This window comes from Atractosteus spatula, chromosome 8 (assembly GCF_055471065.1).
Source record: "Atractosteus spatula isolate fAtrSpa1 chromosome 8, fAtrSpa1.hap1, whole genome shotgun sequence".
Taxonomy (NCBI): Eukaryota; Metazoa; Chordata; class Actinopteri; order Semionotiformes; family Lepisosteidae; genus Atractosteus; species Atractosteus spatula.
This window is the reverse complement of record NC_142713.1, coordinates 3,067,042-3,084,264: the sequence shown is the minus strand read 5'-3', so window position 1 is coordinate 3,084,264 and position 17,223 is coordinate 3,067,042. Positions and strand designations below refer to the sequence as shown.

Sequence of the window (17,223 nt, the reverse complement as noted above, 5' to 3'; positions counted from 1 at the left end):
AAACTAAGCCAGCCTACCTGCAGTGTGACCCTGGGTCGACTTGCAAAGGAGTCTGTTGAAGGAAGCAGCCCCTGGCGGTGTCGGAGGGAGATGGGAGCGAGCCGCAGGAGGGGGCGCGTGGGTCTCTCTGCACCCGAAAAGTCACAAAGACGTCCTCATCTTCACTGCCGCACGCCTTTTGAAAGGGTTTTCGACTCGCTTTGAATTTCTACAGTGTTTGCATTTTGAATAGGTAGTGCGTGGCTAGGTGTGACTGTTGTTATCTTATTGCTACACGGTGGTTTTCGCCCCCAATAAAATAAATAAAATAGGCCTTGCTTTTGTTGACGGCGCTGTTGTTTTAACAGCAGAACCTGCAGATCTTTTTGACTGTTGTTTCTTATTGAACGTTCAAGCAGCTGGGCACTGGAATTGTGTTGTCAGAGTACGACAAAAACTAAGAACCTCCACAAAACAATTACGGCATTTATCTCCTCCAGTATCCACCGTAAAATCTGTAAGATTTATACAGTATAAATTGAGCTTGAGCCACGTCGTGATACATTTATGCTATAAAGACGAGAACTGTTGGAGCCTTGTTGCTAGCCTCTAAGTGCTTATTGGCAGTTCCTTTTTTATCACCTTAGGCAGTGTCTTAAGTGCTTGTCAATTCTCTGTATAAAAAAGTAACCAAAAACTGTAAACTGAGGAATCGGAATGAATGACAGCCTTTAATAGGGATGATCACAAAAATAATTAAGCGGTAAGTAACCTAAAGCCATAAACCCCAAAATTGGCAGCGCTTGTGTTGCACTCACCGTTGACGAGGAGTGTGCGCACACAGCCCAGTTTCTGGGCTCTTAAGATATCGACGTTTTTGTACGAACGAAGGAGAGAAGTTTACATCCCAGAATGGTCGCCAGTCCTTTTCGCTTTGCGCACAGGCACCGGTGGGAACCCTAATTTAGAGACCCCCCGATTAACCCAGGCGGCATGTCTTGGGACCGCGGAAGGAGACCACTTGGTCAGGAACCCAAATGACCCACGGCTCAAACGTGCAGGCTCCACGCAGAGGGTGCCCAGGGCCAGAACCGCCTGCACCCACTGCAAGGCACCGTCGCGACGTGCCGCGCCACTGGGCCGAGCGATGTCACCGGACGTCGGCATCCAAATCAGTCGCCCGCATGGACGCGGGCAAAGTGTTTCCCTGCGGCAAGCTGTCGCAAGGGCGCGGTGGGGGAGGAGCCTTTGCCCCAGGAGCTCAGCTCAGCTCAGTCTCCGTTTCTCGCGACAGTTCGGCCGGCTGTTCGACCTCTGCCACCCCATCCACAAGAAGTACCAGCTGGCCGTGACCAAAGTCTTCGGCAAGTACCTGAACGCCATCGTGGTGACGACGGAGCGGGTCGCGCGGGCCTGCATCTCGTTCCTCAAGGAGGAGAGGGCCGAGCCGGAGACCTTCCTCGCTCTCGACTACCTCGACGTAAGGGGGGGGGGGGATGCCTCTCGCCCGCTGCGAATCGGGGTCCCCCACACACACACACGGTCTCACCCCAGTCAAGCGCCAGCCTGGGGGGGGGGGCGATCCCCGCAAACGCCTCCGAACAGATCCGTGAACTGATCAGGGCGGTTTGCTGGTTACCGCACCCTCCACACCCAGACATACTTAAACCCTCTCCCAGGTAGCTCCTTGGGAACGCTCGGCCTCCCATTTTCTCTCTTGCTCTCTCTAATATGACGAGCGGCCTTGGAATGCGGAACCTGTCCTCGTCTTCGTCTCTCGTCCAGCGATTTGGCCTCGGTAGTACACTGTCCCGGTTCACATCTTTTCCGACCTGCGTCCAGGACTCTGCGGAGGGTCCGTTTACTGCGTCAGCACTGCGGGCTTTACAGAATGATTCCCGTCCTTGCTTCTTTGCTAGGAGTGACGGCCTCTCCCGCTCGGCGGGCTGCTGGGGGGGGGGGGCGTCTTCATGGCGGCAGGGCGAGGAGGCTGGGACCCCCCCCCCCCCCGCAGAGTGAGGAGTGACCGCGGGGCAGCTGTAGAGGTGGGGGGAGGGATTTAAAAGGGAGTGAGGGAGAGAAGGGGACGTACAGTACTTGTGGCTCTTGTAGGTGAGGAACTGATGTCAGGGATGATCAATGAGGCTGACTGAACTAGGCTGCGCCAGCTTTCTGACAGGCAGGCCGTAGGTCCCTTTCTTTTCCCCCCGGCTCGACACAAGGCGAGGTGAAAGGCCGGGGGCCCTCCCCCCCTCATTCCCTCCTCCTTTCCCCCCCGCGCAGGTGAGGCCCCTGAACGAGCGGTTGAGGGAGGTGAAGGGGGCCAAGATGGCGGTCGACGTGGTGCAGAGCGCCTCCCCGCCGCTGAAGAGGGCGGTGCAGTTCGTCTGCGGGAACGGGCTCGTCTGCGAGACCCTGCAGGAGGCGCGCCAGATCGCGTTCGGGGGCCCCGAGCGCTTGAAAGTAAGCGCCGCGCCCCTTGGAAGTTTTTTTTGAAACAGAAGTCGAACTCCCTTTGTTTTTTTAGGAGCGCCCGTCTCTAGACAGAAGCGTGAAACTTGTTCAGGTATGTTGTGATGCCTGGAAGACACGTGAACTCCTTAAAACAAGGCTTTATTTCAGAGACCCTTCATCATTCTTCTTCGGCTTAACCCAGGGACGATACTGGGTTATAAACTGTGTGTGTGTGGTTATCGGAACAGCTTTTACAGCTGCAGCTTTTACCGACCTCGCCCTGCTTTTTGCGCAGACCGTCGCCCTCGATGGCACGCTCTTCCTGAAGTCCGGGGTGATCTCGGGGGGCTCCAGCGACCTCCGCAGCAGGGCGCGGTGCTGGGACGAGAAGGAGATGGACAGGCTGAAGGAGCGGCGGGACCGGCTGACGCGCGAGCTGCACGTGAGTCCCCGCCCGCGGCCACCTTGTTACAGCCTCCGCTCCACGCAGCCCCTCACCGGGTCACCCCTCGCGCCCGGACACCTCACGGGTCACCTCACCGGGTCACCCCTCGCGCCCGGACACCTCACCGGTCACCTCACCGGGTCACCCCTCGCGCCCGGACACCCAACCGGTCACCCCTCGCGCCCGGTCACCTCACGGGTCACCTCACCGGGTCACCCCTCGCGCCCGGTCACCTCACGGGTCACCTCACCGGGTCACCCCTCGCGCCCGGACACCTCACCGGGTCACCCCTCGCGCCCGGTCACCTCACCGGTCACCTCACCGGGTCACCCCCCTCGCCCAGACACCTCACCGGTCACCCCTCGCGCCTGGACACCCAACCGGTCACCTCACCTGTTAGCACCACACTTCCGGCTTTTTCAGGTTTTAGGAACTTCCAGCACTACGCTCCCTGCTCAGTATTGGGTTTTTACCTTCTCGGAGCTACCTGTTGCGGTTCTTGGTTTGCGCCTTATACCTCGGTTTTCCGGCTTCTGCCTTACCTTCTCCCGACTCCGATTTGTGGATGTCGGCTCCCGGGTTTCGGCGTTGGTGTTTCTCCCCCGTTTTCGGTACCCGATCTCCTTGGCTCCGGCTTCTCGACTACGACTTGTGGATTTCGCCATTTGTGTTTCTCCCCTGTCTGTGCTACCCGAGCACCCTGCCTTGACTTCCGACTGTGGTTTGTGGATTCCGACTTTCGACCCCTATTTCGGTCAATACTCTCACCTTTCCCGATTTAATCTGTTTTGGGAACTTCTTAAATCTAAATACACGCTCCCGTAACAGAGCGGAACGCCCCTGCCCCGCGTGGGAGAAGCTCACTGGTTTCTAACTGGCTGCGATTCGAGGTCACCTCCCCAGGTGGCTCCAGATGTGTGACAGGAAGTTGCTAAACTGAGATACAGCTGAGGAGTCTTATCAACTTTCTGGGCTCGTCAGCTACTCATGAACAGACTCCAGGCCTGTGTGGCGGGGTCGGGTAGCGTGTTCGGCTGTTGGCCGAAATGCTGCTGGTTCGAGCCCGTCCAGGGTCTCTGAGCTCTTTTAAAGAGGATGGAAGATGGAAACGTGCTCCCATCTTATCGGTCGTTTCAGTGGCCCGAATGAACAGCACCCAGGAAGAGATGACTGCGGTAAAAGGGAGATATGAGAAGCTCTGTTTGAATCGTGAGATTGCAGCATGTTGGAACAGATTTCTGTGCTTTTCGATTGTAACGGGCCGTTTTGTGAAGACTGAAATGTATTGCCTTTTCACTGTTATAGTTTAATGTTTTCTTTCCAGGAACAGCCGTAGGGTGGGGCGGGACCTCGTAAAAGGGAAAGCCTCAATTATATCATCTTTACTGCGCTTGAAAAGAGATACTTCCGCTGATTTTAGATATCAGATGTCAAGCTAGTTTCTTGGAAGTGTATTTAAAACTGAGGAGAGGAGGCGTGTCTCCTCTGGTGGGGGTGGGGGACAAGCTGTCCAGCCATGTTGTTGAAGCCGGTACCCTGGCTGTTCTCAAGACACAGCTGGGTGAGCCCCTCCAGTCAATTAACTACTCATTAGCAAGCAGTCTAGATGGGCCCAGTGGATCTCTTGTCTAGGAACATGAGAAGGACTATGATTTATCAGACTAGACAAGGTCAATGAGATAGACGGGTGAAAACCCTGTCTATGATCTGATCCCCGCACGAGTGATACCTGTCGCTGCTGGCATAATTCTTTCACTTCAGTTTCCCTGTGTAAGGATTCATATTTAATTCATGTTTAATACTCGAGGTGTGTAGTGCCACTGAGGTCAGGTAGTATGGGTGTCTACCTGGACTCAGTGCCCCTAAAGGTCTGTGACTCTGCGTCTGCCTGTGCCGTGCAGGAGCTGATGAAGGTGAGGAGGAAGGAGGCGGATCTGAAGCAGGTGGCGGCCCAGGCTCAGGGGATCCAGACCCGGCTCAAGTACACCCTCAGCGAGCTGGACTCCATCAGGAAGAGGAACCTGGCCCAGTGCAACGCGGTAAACAGGGTCCCGGCGGCAACTGTGAAGGGCACAGAGAAAATCAGACCCTGGGATTGAAGGCAGTCGGGCCCTACGTTCACAACGCCTCAGCTCTTAAATCCCAAGACTTCCTCTAGGGGAATGAATTTCCCAGCTGTTTGGAATATCCATCCATCTTCTAAACTGCTTTATCCAATACAGTGAAAACCTCAGCACGGCACTGTTTGTTGTCGTACTGGATTGGTGGTGCAACAAAAACCGGTGCGTAAAATCAGAAAAAAATCCCCAAAATTAAATATTCATAAGTATCCATAAGTTTCACAGAATTCCAGTACAGTTTTAGTCACAAGAAATGCTGTAATGGAGCTACTAGTATTAAAACCGAAATTTCTGCAAATTACACTCTTACGCTGTGATGGACTGGCCCTGGTGTGTGTCTGTGTGTGTCTGTGTGTGTCCTGTGATGGACTGGCCCTGGTGTGTGTGTGTGTGTGTCCTGTGATGGACTGGCCCTGGTGTGTGTGTGTGTGTGTGTGTGTGTGTGTGTGTGTGTGTGTGTGTGTGTGTGTGTGTCCTGTGATGGACTGGCCCTGGTGTGTGTCTGTGTGTGTCTGTGTGTCCTGGTGTCTTGTACAGGGTGTTCCCTGCATGGCGCCCATTGCTTGCCTGGATAGGCTCCTGCTCCGCCTACGACTCTGAATTGGAAGAAGCAGTTAGAAGATTAGGATGGATGGATATTTTGACAAATTGCCAAACACGATCTTCCCTTCTGTCTCTGTCGCGTTGTCAGGAAACAGAGATGAAACCTGGTCGACATGTTTAACTCTCCGTCCCTTAAGGGTGGTCAGTTTTCTTGTAACAGACTGCTGGGTGCGAAAGGTGTGGCTGGACTTCTGCATCCGCCTCAGTTTCTTTCTCGTCCTGCGGCCTCCAGGAAAAGTCGAAGCTGGAGAGCGAGCTGATGAACCTGGAGGCGGAGATCGCCATGCTGAAGGGGAGCGTGGAGGAGAGGGAGGCCCGGATGAGCGGCATCCAAGAAGAGATGAACGCGGTAAGCGGGGAGATGCGGAGCAGCCCTTTACCTCCGTCTGCAGCATGTTAAGCAGGGTTCTGTGCCTTTTCGATTTTGTAACGGGCCGCTTCGTGAACACTAAACTGCGAGACTCGAGTCGGCAAGGTGAGGGTCGCAAAAAAGGAACAAGAAAGGGTTGAAAAACGGGAAGGAGAAACTCTGTTCCAGGTTCACAGGCTCCTTCAGATGTGAGAGAGGGGTTGTTCTGTTGTGGTCTCTCTCTCTCTCAGTTCAATTCAATTCAAGGTGCTTTATTAGCATGACCGATGGGTACAATCAGTGTTGCCGAAGCAAACGAAAATAAAAAACGTAAAATAAAATCTACAGACATATTACTGACATTTACAACAGAGACATGTCATAAAATATTTACATATACTGTACACATATGGAGCAGTATTGGGAGACAGGCCCACTGTTCCTCAGGCTGGGACAGGAGATCACACACTGGGCTGCTCTCTCTCCCACACCTGAAGTAGGCACGACAGCCATCACATTGAGCTTCTCCTATGTTTTCGCGCGGAATTCACCTCTTCTTGTCTCCTTGTAGTGGATGCGGTTCTCCACTTGAACAAAGTGAGGCTCAGGCTGCAGATTGTCCTCTTCAGACATTAGAAATGGGGATATTGGTTGTGTGTAATATTAAGCTTGGATTGTGTTTGGATTGACGGACTTTTAAGTGTGTGGATTTTTTAACTGGTCCTAGCTACGTCTGATGTTTGGGTGCCTTAGGACACGACAGCGTGCAGGAAGCAGAGGAGGACGCGGGGGACTGCAAGTTAAACAGTGAACATAAATGTCACTAAGGGCATTCGTCGTCCCCCTTCCCAGAGCACCTTGTGGCTTAGGAGGACTTGAGGAAGAGCAGAAGTCTTGAAATACTGTGTCGTATTTTGCCCTCCTAGATTGAAGACGCGGTGTTCTTCGATTTCTGCATTGAGATTGGTGTTGCCAACATCCGGGAGTACGAGGACGAGCACATCAAGCAGCAGCAGGAGATTGACAAGAAACGGCAGGTTCCTCCCGTGTTTCGGCCGGTTCTCAGAACCCTGTTGGACCGGTGTCCCTGCTTTCTCATTCATTCATTCATTTGGGTTAGCCCTCCAAACTGGGGACCGGTGGAGGCATAACGCCGTCGTCGTGGCGTTGTGTGGATTGCGAATGTGTGGAAGTCTCATTTGTTTTGCATAAGTGACGTTTTCCGTGCACCTGCCAAAGTGTCTTTTTACAATTCCCAAGCATGACACAGTACATTAGTTAACAAAACCATCTGTTCATCCATTTTCTATCCTCCTCTTCCAGTACAGGATCGTGGGGGAGCTGGAGTCTATCCCAGCAAGCAACGGGCGCAAGGCAGGGTACACCCTGGGCGGGACACCAGTCCATCACAGGACACACACTCACACCAGGGCCAGTCCATCGTAGGACACACACTTTCACACCAGGGCCAGTTTTCCCAGACGCCATTTAACCTACCAGCATGTTTATGGACTGCTGTAGGAAACCCACATAAACATGGGAGAACATGCAAAGTCCAAACAGTATTGCAGTTCATTAGAGAGCCAAACCAATGGAAAGTCTGCATTTTTAACTAGAAGTGCAGGTTGTGAGCTACGAGGAGAGAAGCCTTATGTCATCTTCAGTTTTCCTCCAGGAATTTAATGACTGCCGGGTGTTTGTGTCCGCCGCTAGGCTGCAGTTCGAAACCCAGAAAACGCGGCTCGGCACCCAGCTGGACTACGAGCTGGAGCAGCTGCAGAAGCAGAGGAAGAAGATCCAGGAACTGGAGGAGACCATTGACCAGGAGGAACGCAGGATTGCCGAGCAGAAGAAAGTAAGGCTGTCTGTTTTTGAGAAGAGCACAATATTTGCAGTATGGAACGTGGAGGCAGTGCATTATGCAGTAAATATTAATGGATATTACCCATTGCTTTTAATTCATTGCCTTTCTGAAAAGAACAGCCAGGTTCTCGGTGATAAATTGTAAAGTACTTAAAAGCTGCAAATAGTTTTGAAGGTTTCTGTGTAAGTGAGGCAGTCAGTGACTAAGAATTTCCTGCAGTGAAGATCAAATCTTACCAACAAAAGTTGCTGTGCCCGTCTTAGGTGCGTTCGACCTGCCGGTTTCTCATGAATGTGGATATTGACACCCAAAAGTTAAAAAAAAAACTTGCCCCAAGAGGCACGTAGTTAAATTACCTCGTAACTGCACGATAGCAGAGGTCATTTGAGTGTACGAGCAACCTGTTACATTGTACACCGACACACCATCCGCTCCTAGAAGCTACTGAGAGCTCAGCTGGAGCCGTGGGCTCAGTGTTCGCGACGGTGTCCGGCTTTCTATTGCGGTTTAATCATAGTGAGGCGTTACAGTTTCTGCCTCTTGTGAACACAGTCTTTATAACCGTGAGGACAGTCGCACTTACCTGTAAACCAGGAAGAGCTGTCCGTGCAATCCATTCCATTGCTGTAAGTCTGATATTGACAATGCGGGTATTGTAAGAGATGAGATCACTTTATTGGCCAGATACAATTTCTTGCATGAGGAATTCGTCTTTTCTCAGACCCCAGCTTGCTCTCCATGAGACACACAGACAGGGAGAGAAGCTGGGGGTCAGAGCGCAGGGTCAGCCGTTTATACGGCGCCCCTGGAGCAGTTGGGGTTAAGGGCCTCGCTCAGGGGCCCAACGGAGTAGGATTCCCACAGTTCAGGACACCACAATTGGGGTGTCGCCCTGATCGCATGCAGTACGCGAGAAGGTGCTATCTCATAATTTCAACATAATCTGCTGTCTGCTTATCACGAGATAACTGAGGAAATTTTTTTTATTTCCTCCAATGTCCTCGTTGTTGGCAGCAGTGCTCTCTTCCCTGTAGATTCCCCCCGTTTGTGACATACCGTGACAGTTTAGTTGTTCTACATTGGTCCTCCACTAGGGGGAGCCCTTTGACAGGTCAGTGCACGTGGAAGAGCTCGGATTCGGCCTCTTTGAATCTGGCCTGGCAGCGCTGGAGCTAAAAGTCGGCTCGTTTCGACACTCGTATTAAGACCAGTGCCTTTAAGACCAGCCACGACCATCCGTGTATAATTCGCCCCTCGAGTTATGCGCGTGGTTTGATTTCCAGGTCGCTTTGCCAGCGGAAGTAAAAGGAAAGCAGCTTCAGCATTGCCTCGCCTGGCGCTGGTGTGGCGTGTGGGGGAATGCTTCACCATCACAAAAGCAAAACATCCCAGAATACAAAAGGGCTTTTTGGAAGGAAACGCAGGCAACAGAAAATGTCTAAAAACAGCTACTGAGGGTTGAAAACCACAGAATGAAGGCGGTGAGCTACTATGCGGGTGTCTAACAGATCGTTATCAATACACAAAGGAAAAGGTAGCCGTGCATTTAATTTCAGTGAGGTGTTCAAGGAGCAGGTGACGATTAGTATAGTGGTTCGCATGAGAGAGGTCCATTTATCTCAGCATTCCCCATCGGCTACTGTTCTGACTTCATAAGGTTATTTTTATCTAGAGTTTCTTGTTGCACCGTGTCAGAAGTATTACAGTGTCATTTTTGGTTGCTGTTTTAATATCGATGCATTGGTTATCAAAAGTCACAGTGTTTTAGCAAACACAGTGTTATATTAAAATATTAAAAAGGTACCCTTACCTCAGCCTTAAACAGATTATATGTCTCTTTTTATTCAAGATGTATTAGTCAGTCCTTTGCAGTGGTCATAAACAGAGCTTGAGCTTTGTGAGACCTGTGATAATGTGGTTAGAAATGTGCGTTCCCGATACAAACAGACGTTTACCGTATCTGCCAATTAGACGTTAAAAACTGCATCGCTGATAATAGTTGCACCATTTTGGTCTGCATCGTATTAGGAAAACATGTTAGGGAGGTGAGCGGACCATGGGGACAGTGGTCAGCATCGCTGCCTTGCAGTGCTGAGGCCCTGGGCTCTATTCTGGACCCGGGGTGTGCTGTCTGTGTGGAGTTTGCATGTTCTCCTGTCTCAAGGCGCTCCAGTTTCCTCCCACAGTCCAAAGACAAGATGGTGGGTTAATTGGCTTCTGGGAAAATTGGCCCTGGTGTGTGTGTGTGTGTGTGTGTGTGTGTGTGTGTGTGTGTGTGTGTGTGTGTGTGTGTGTGTGTGTGTGTGTGTGTCCTGTGACGGACGAGCGTGCCTTCCAGGGTGTGTCCTACCTTGCTCCCATTCCCTACCAGGATAGGCTTCGGCTTCTCCCGTGAGCCCGGACTGGATAAAATGGTAGGGAAAGGGATGGATATTGGGGTGTTCACCTGGTCAGGGACCCCCGCACAGACGCACCACGCGGCCGGTAACCATTTGTCTTCCTCCCAGGTGGAAGACGACCTGTTGAGAGCTGTTGACGAGGCCATGGCCGCCCTGCTGGACCTGAAGAACAGGCTGCTGGCTAAGACCGCGGAAGTGAACAGCGCCAAGGAGGAGGCCGAGAGGAGGGTCAAGGGTCTGCAGGAGGTCTCCAGGTTAGCGTGGGGGAGCGGTGACTTCGCGGGTGTCGGGGTTTCTGAAAGAGGCGAGTTGTTGGACCCCGGCGCGAAGCCGCGAGGAAGAGGGTTCGAGCAAAAGCAAATCCAGTAGGCCAGACCCAAGTCGCTGGGCAAGAGCGAAGTCGAAATCAGGAGCACCAGGTCGGGAAGACGAGAGAGCTGTGGAAGACTTCTCAGTAGTGACTGCAGCTAAGCCGGTGAAGAGTGTTTAAATATCGACGAGAGAGAGACGTGGTTGGATAATTAGTTCCTGGATGGGCGTGCCTGGAATCTAGTACACGTGGGAACGCCAGGGCGTTTACGAGAGAAGGTACGAGTCGTGACAGTAGGTTAATGCTGTAGCTATGTATGGTGCTGCAGTAGGAGACTTTTTTTGGATCACGAACAGTTTAGAAGCCTAGTGTAAACACCCACAGGTCATGATGGGTCATCGGTACACTTATCCCGTAATGTACGGTTCATTTTTGCTTGAACGAAGCGTGCATTCAAGACCTGATTTTCGCTGCAGCGAGAGCTAGATGTGTATATTTTTTAAACAAACTTCAGTGTTCCGTCTTTTGACGGGTCCGGGCTCTATATGGGTAATTAGTCATGCTGGGCGATTTTCTACACCTAGGGGGGTAGAAAAGAAATCGGAAAGTTTGTACGTAAAGTAGTGGGAATACCATTTTTGGTTTCCGAATGTTCGCCTTTTTGAACTCTTTTCAAGAAGCGAATGACATTAAATCAATCCAGGGATGGGCGCGCTCCAAAACAAGTCTTTATGGATTCCCCAGAAGGTGTGCCGGTATGGAGGTGTTGGAGTGAAGCCACGTTCTGGGAAAACTGAGCCCCGTCTTTCCCGGCAGGTCACCCTGGGAACCCCACGCCCCAGGGGGAGTGCCTGGGGGGGGGTGGTTAAAGACGTCTTCGGTCAGATTAATAGTTATTCAGCAGTTCTTTGCTCTTTAAATGATCGTCAGTGACCTGCTGTCCTCTGGGCGCAACCCCTGCAGGCAGCTCGGGAGGATGCAGAAGGATGTCTTGTCCCTCGAAACCTCTGTGGAGCAGAAGAAGATGGAGAGACACAACATCCTGCTCTCCTGCAAGATCCTGGGGCTGCCGATCCCCTTCCTGTCGGGGTCCCTGGACGACATCAGCGAGGTGCAGGTGAGGGCGCAAAGCGGTCGACCCCCTCTGTGCGGCGCGAGAAACCGGCGGCCCGGTTTTTCCGCGTCATCCCTGGGGAGAAAAAAAAAGGCTGAACGTCGGTGTGTGTCTGGTCTGCGCAGCTCGACTCGGAGATGGAGAGCGTGGCCACCACAGCGGATATCTACGAGCGCGAGGGACAGCTGCTGATCGACTTCAGCGCGCTGGAAGACGACCTCCAGGTGAGGGGGGCGGAAAAATCGATCCCCGTCTCCGTCGGCGGCGGTGGCGGCGGCATCCCTTCGGTTCGCCTGATCGAGAGCCGGCCCTCAGCCGCTGGGTTCCCAACAGGGGCTCGAAGACGAGAAGGAGATTCAGGCGCAGCTGGAGAGGCTGGAGCAGACGGCCCGGGCGCAGGAGGACGTCCTCAAGAGGTCCACCGCTCCCAATCTGAAGGTGCTGGAGAAGATGTCCAGGGTGCAGGGGAAGTTCCAGGAAGTCGCCCACGGTACGAACAGTTCAGACGCTCGCTTGCCGATAGCGGCGGCGTCTCTGTCCCCTCCCTCTCTCTCCCGTCCAGTTCTTCCCCTTTCTTCCTCGCCATGTCTCACAGAGCTGAGCACTGGGCGCTCAAGCTCTCTGTGCTCAAAGAGTACTCGAAGTACAGAAACCTGGGACGGTAACAAGGAAGATCCCCGGATACCTAAAACGGTTTGGACTCCTCCTGCAGTACGGGATGTTAGTGGTCTTTACTCTCGGGACAATGTAGGCCGCTAAGTGGAGGGCCTGAAAGATCTCTGTGTATGAAAACTTTCTCCTCCCAGTCCAGCTCAGTAGTGTGTAAGACTTCCAGTCTCACAGTGGATCTGGTCTAAAGGCACAGGGGATTGTCCAGTTGACCCGAAAGTCTGCTTTTTACACTTGAGCCATAACCTCAAAAACTCTTTTGCTAGTGTTAATACAGTTATGTCCAGCTGTGATATTTTGATTTTATATCGACGGGAGTTGCTGAAAAGCATCCAGACGGTCTCCACTCCTTTGCAACCTGCCTGATGTTCTGAGCTAAATTTAACCTGGATAATTCTAAAATATCCGCTGACTGGCAGCGCGCTGTGTGTATTTCGGTCTTGTTGCTGAAGGCTTGCTCTTGCACGCCTTGTGCTTTTGTTGCGTTTTCTTGCTTTCTTGCCTTCTGCCATAAGACAGTTCAACACCTCCACCTTGCGTCTGGGCAGAGGCAACACGGACAGTGACCTGTTTCTGGACTGAACAGCAAACTGATACATCTGCTCTTTTTCTTTTCCCGTTTACAACCGTTTTTTGTGCAATATATGCCAGGGACCTGTGCAATACATTTATATTTATGTTCATATTGTGCAATATGACTTTTTTGTGTCCTGTTCTGTTCTGGTTTGTTCTTTGTGTGTTCTGGACTGTGAGCAACTCTTCTTAGTGCACTTCTCACTGTACTGGTTGTATTGTATTATTGTCATTGTATCATTCGTTGCACTGTGTCTGTGTTGTCCGTGTTAAGTTGCTGTCGCACTGCAGTTTCCCTCACGGGATCAATAAAGTATCTATCTATCCGATAAAGAGTTTGAGGCCAGCAGGAGAGCAGCGAACAAGGCCCGTCTGGAGTTCGAGCAGGTGAAAGCCCGGCGGTACCAGCTCTTCAGCCAGTGCTTCGAGCACGTCTGCGTCGCCATCGATCAGATCTACAAAAAGCTGTGTCGCAACACCAGCGCCCAGGTGAGGAGACGGCGTTCTACAGAGCAGTCGCTCGGAGATGTCTCGTCTGGGGAGTGAGCGGACCCAGCCTCACTTAGCATCTGGTGGGGTTTGTCTTCCTCTCGCCTGACACTGGCGAATTAACTGGGATCTAGACTGCATCTATCGATGAATGGGTTTACAGATAAGAACTTATACTAAATAACAAAGTAACATCCTGCTCTCATCTTTCATTCCACAGTTGTTTTTATATGTGATGCACTACTTCCATTGTGCCAGCATAGATGGGAGGTTACCTGTGGAAATAAATGTAAAAACACAACAAACAAACAGCTAATGATCCGCACAAAAACATTGCTTTGTCGTCTTTCATAGAATGAAATTAGGTCTTGGGTGAAGGTTATACCGTACGTAATATAGGAATAGGAATATAGGTTTATTCCAGGCTGAAAGGAGAAGAAAAGAGACGCAACGTTTTGGCTGTGGAGCCTTCTTCAGGTGTCAGAAGAGTAAAACTGTTTTTTTTCTATCCAAATAAACTTTATTTCGCAGAAAACATCTCGCAATAAATACATCACACTAATAAATAGATCACACTATTTCTTTCAAAACTTTCTGAATCAGGTGACTGTCCATTATCAGTCAGTGCAAGTGGACGATGGGGCCGGACCTGCACAGTGAAAGAGTCCCTCCAGGCCCTGCCACTTGCTGTTGTCCGTGCCATGTCCCTGTCCCACCTCGGTCCTCCGTCCGGTCCTCCGCAGGAGCTCAGGGAACAGGGGTTTCCTCTTTAGTCCCTGTACAGGGCCCACAGTCCCTCCCGGCGCCCCCTCGCCGCGGAGAAGCCCCATTTGGCGACGTCGAGCTTCTTCGTCCCCTCTGAGGTCCGCAAGGACCCTCTCCTCCGGCTCCCTCGCTCCCTGCTCTGCGTTGTGCCGGATAAGAGTCTTCCTCGCCTTCCGCAGTTTTACTGGGGACACCAGCGGCCGAAGCGACTACCGCCGTCCCCTTGTCCAGTCCGGTCCGGGTCCGGGTCCCGGTCCACCCTGATAATGATCAGTCACCTGATGTCCAGCCCCAGCAGGGTGCGCTGGTAACTGAGCACCGCTCCTGCTCCCAGGCGTTGCAGAGTGTTTGTCCGTTTCTGCCTCTCGCCTCTTTGGCGAAGGGGGCAGCTCCAGAGCACGCGCTCTGGCGTCTCCTATGGCCACCGTCGCCCGGCGGGTAACCGATCCGCTGCGAAAGCCGCACGGATCGGCGACCTGCCCCGTTGTATATGTCTTAACCGCGTCGTCCCTGTCCGTCGGGCCAGGCTTTCCTCAGCCCCGAGAACCCCGAGGAGCCCTACCTCGAGGGCATCAACTACAACTGCGTCTCCCCGGGCAAGCGCTTCATGCCCATGGACAACCTGTCGGGGGGAGAGAAGTCCATCGCTGCCCTGGCCCTGGTCTTCGCTATCAACAGGTAGAGTCGGACCCGCCTGTCAGATCTTTCCACTTTCAAAGGTATTTTTGGTACGCCCCGGACAGTGCTGTCATTCCCCCAACATCCAAAGGAATTTCTTGAAAAGATTAGGGGTATAAATCCAGGTGTCCTGGCCAAATCGTGGCCTACTGATGATCCCCGTCTCTGAACTGGCTTCATCCCTCTGCTCTCCTCCCCACTGAGAGCTGGTGTGTGCGAGAGGACTGGAGCATCATCCAGGTGGGGCTGCACACTGGTGGCGGTAGTGGGATTCTCTGAGTGGAGTGTCCAGAAAAGTGCTGTATAAGTGTTAATAATAATTATTATTATTATTATTATATGTTCTTTCGCTTCATGTGTCGTCATCTCGGGATTTGCGCAGCTACCGACCTGCTCCCTTCTTTGTCATGGATGAAGTTGATGCTGCTCTGGACAACACCAACATTGGGAAGGTAAGGAGCTTTTCAGCAGAATCTTTCATTGGTTTCCATCCATCCGTCCGTTTTCTGACCGCTTCATCCAAATTCAGGGTCTGGGGGGGGAGCTGGAGTCTATCCCAGCAAGCAGTGGGTTCAAGGCAGGGTACACCCTGGACAGGACACCAATCCATCACAGGACACCCACCCACACACTCACACTCACTCACACACACACAGCCACTCAGACCAGAGCCTATTTTACCCAAAAGCCAGTCCACCTCCCAGCATGCATTCGGACGGTGGGAGGAAGCCCATGCAAACTCCACACAGACGGCACCCCAGGGCCCCAGTGCCGCGAGGCAGCAGTGCAGCGCCGCCAAGCCGCCCAGAGACCTACAGGACTAGTGGAATAAATAAAACACTGCTGAAGAGTAACAGCCACCAGGGTGCGCTCTCGCGGCCTCCCAGCAGGGTGCGGCCAAACGCGCTGTGAGATCCTCACGTGTGCCAGCGTCCCCCCCCCCCCCTGCAGGTCACCAGCTACATCAGAGAGCAATCCAGGGAGGACTTCCAGATGATCGTCATCTCCCTGAAGGAGGAGTTCTACTCCCAGGCCGACTCCCTGCTAGGGGTATACCCGGAGGTAAGGGCGCCCTCCCTGACCCCCTGACCCCTGACCCCTCCAGCCCTCGCTCCTGTTCTGAGAGGATCTTGCTTTCCCTTGCAGTTCGATGGCGGCATGTGCAGCCATATTCTGAGCCTGGACCTCACCCCCTTTCCACTTACTTAGAGGGAAGAGTAGCCAGCTGACAGGACGTTCTCCGGCCTGGGGCATGCCCTGGTTGCTTTTGTGTTCTGTTCTGTTCTCTCTCAGTGGCATCTCGCCCTTTTTCTGTTAAATTGTTCTGCCCATATCTTTCAACTGGTTGCCTTACGGAGTTCGAACAAACGGGTGTTAAAAATGGCCCCGCTTGCATTTTCTTGTTGAAGTCGTCTTTGTTTTTGTTTTGTTACGTTCAGAAACGTAACGTATTCCTGTGTTTCGACCCATGTGTTGTTGTTGTTGTTGTTGTTGTTAATGAGGTTTTCCATAAGTTCGTTCTCGTTCGGTGTCGGGTGCCAGCAAGTTGTTCTGTTTTGTCTTGGACACCAAAGTCAGTTCTTCTGTGTCGGCTTTAGTTCCGAAATTGTGTTTTCCAGTCCACTGATTGAAGGGGTGTTGGGTGGAGAAACCGTAGTCCTGCAGATATGTGAACCGGACACAGCAGGACCTTGGTATTCTAGTCTGGCTCATTAACAAATAAACTTGTTTGTTTCCCCACTCAGTAAGGTGTTGTTCTCATCTTATTTTGATGATTGAGAGATTGCGGACTGAAGCCCAGGAGCTGCTCCTCTCTGTTCTCAGCCACCACCTCTGAGCTCAAGACTGACATTTACAAAGGTACCCGAAAAGCAGTCAAGCTCTCTTACTAAATGGTAAGACCCCACCCCGACAGAGGGAGAACGCAAAAGCAAGTCCAGAAAGACAAGCCCACGTGCATTTCTGACAGGAGTGGCTGTGGCCTGTGACAGTAGACATGACTGTGTACTAATTACATGACTGTTTCTCAGTTAATCGAGACACAGGAGAACAAAGAGGGGAGAAACACTGACAGACTGGAGAAAAAACACGTTCGTCGGAACATGTCGGGATTAGCCCGGAACAAAATGAGCGCCAGCTGAAACGGTGCTAACTCTTCCTCGGGCCAGCGCGGAGCCAGCCTGGGGAGTCTCCGTCCGCGAGCTTATCCTACATCTCTTGTAACTACCGCAACGAAACGGTGCCCCAGACCTGCCCTCTCTCTCCCTGTAGATCCTCGTGACTGTTAGCAGTAAAAAAAAAAAAAAAAAAAAAAAAGCATTTGAAACATGCGGTAGGATGCATTTTGATCGAGGAAGAACCTGTCCTTTCACATCAGAATCATGTACCTAGGATTTATTGGGGACAGTCTCT

General features: G+C 52.2%; 1 protein-coding gene across 1 annotated transcript in view; it reads left to right on the top strand.

Annotated features, from left to right (window-relative positions):
* Positions 1-16,041, top strand: part of smc1b (structural maintenance of chromosomes 1B) — a 29,649-nt gene extending 13,608 nt beyond the window's left edge. Inside the window, exons 10-25 of the mRNA XM_088922724.1 lie at positions 1,274-1,459; positions 2,263-2,442; positions 2,729-2,875; positions 4,780-4,917; positions 5,834-5,950; positions 6,877-6,983; positions 7,664-7,805; positions 10,322-10,467; positions 11,487-11,640; positions 11,763-11,861; positions 11,971-12,127; positions 13,214-13,368; positions 14,660-14,811; positions 15,194-15,263; positions 15,763-15,873; positions 15,958-16,041. Coding sequence (XP_088778850.1) covers positions 1,274-1,459; positions 2,263-2,442; positions 2,729-2,875; positions 4,780-4,917; positions 5,834-5,950; positions 6,877-6,983; positions 7,664-7,805; positions 10,322-10,467; positions 11,487-11,640; positions 11,763-11,861; positions 11,971-12,127; positions 13,214-13,368; positions 14,660-14,811; positions 15,194-15,263; positions 15,763-15,873; positions 15,958-16,020 — 2,124 coding nt within the window. The 3' untranslated portion in view covers positions 16,021-16,041. The remainder of the gene's footprint in view (positions 1-1,273; positions 1,460-2,262; positions 2,443-2,728; positions 2,876-4,779; positions 4,918-5,833; positions 5,951-6,876; positions 6,984-7,663; positions 7,806-10,321; positions 10,468-11,486; positions 11,641-11,762; positions 11,862-11,970; positions 12,128-13,213; positions 13,369-14,659; positions 14,812-15,193; positions 15,264-15,762; positions 15,874-15,957) is intronic.
* Positions 16,042-17,223: the final 1,182 nt, after the last annotated feature.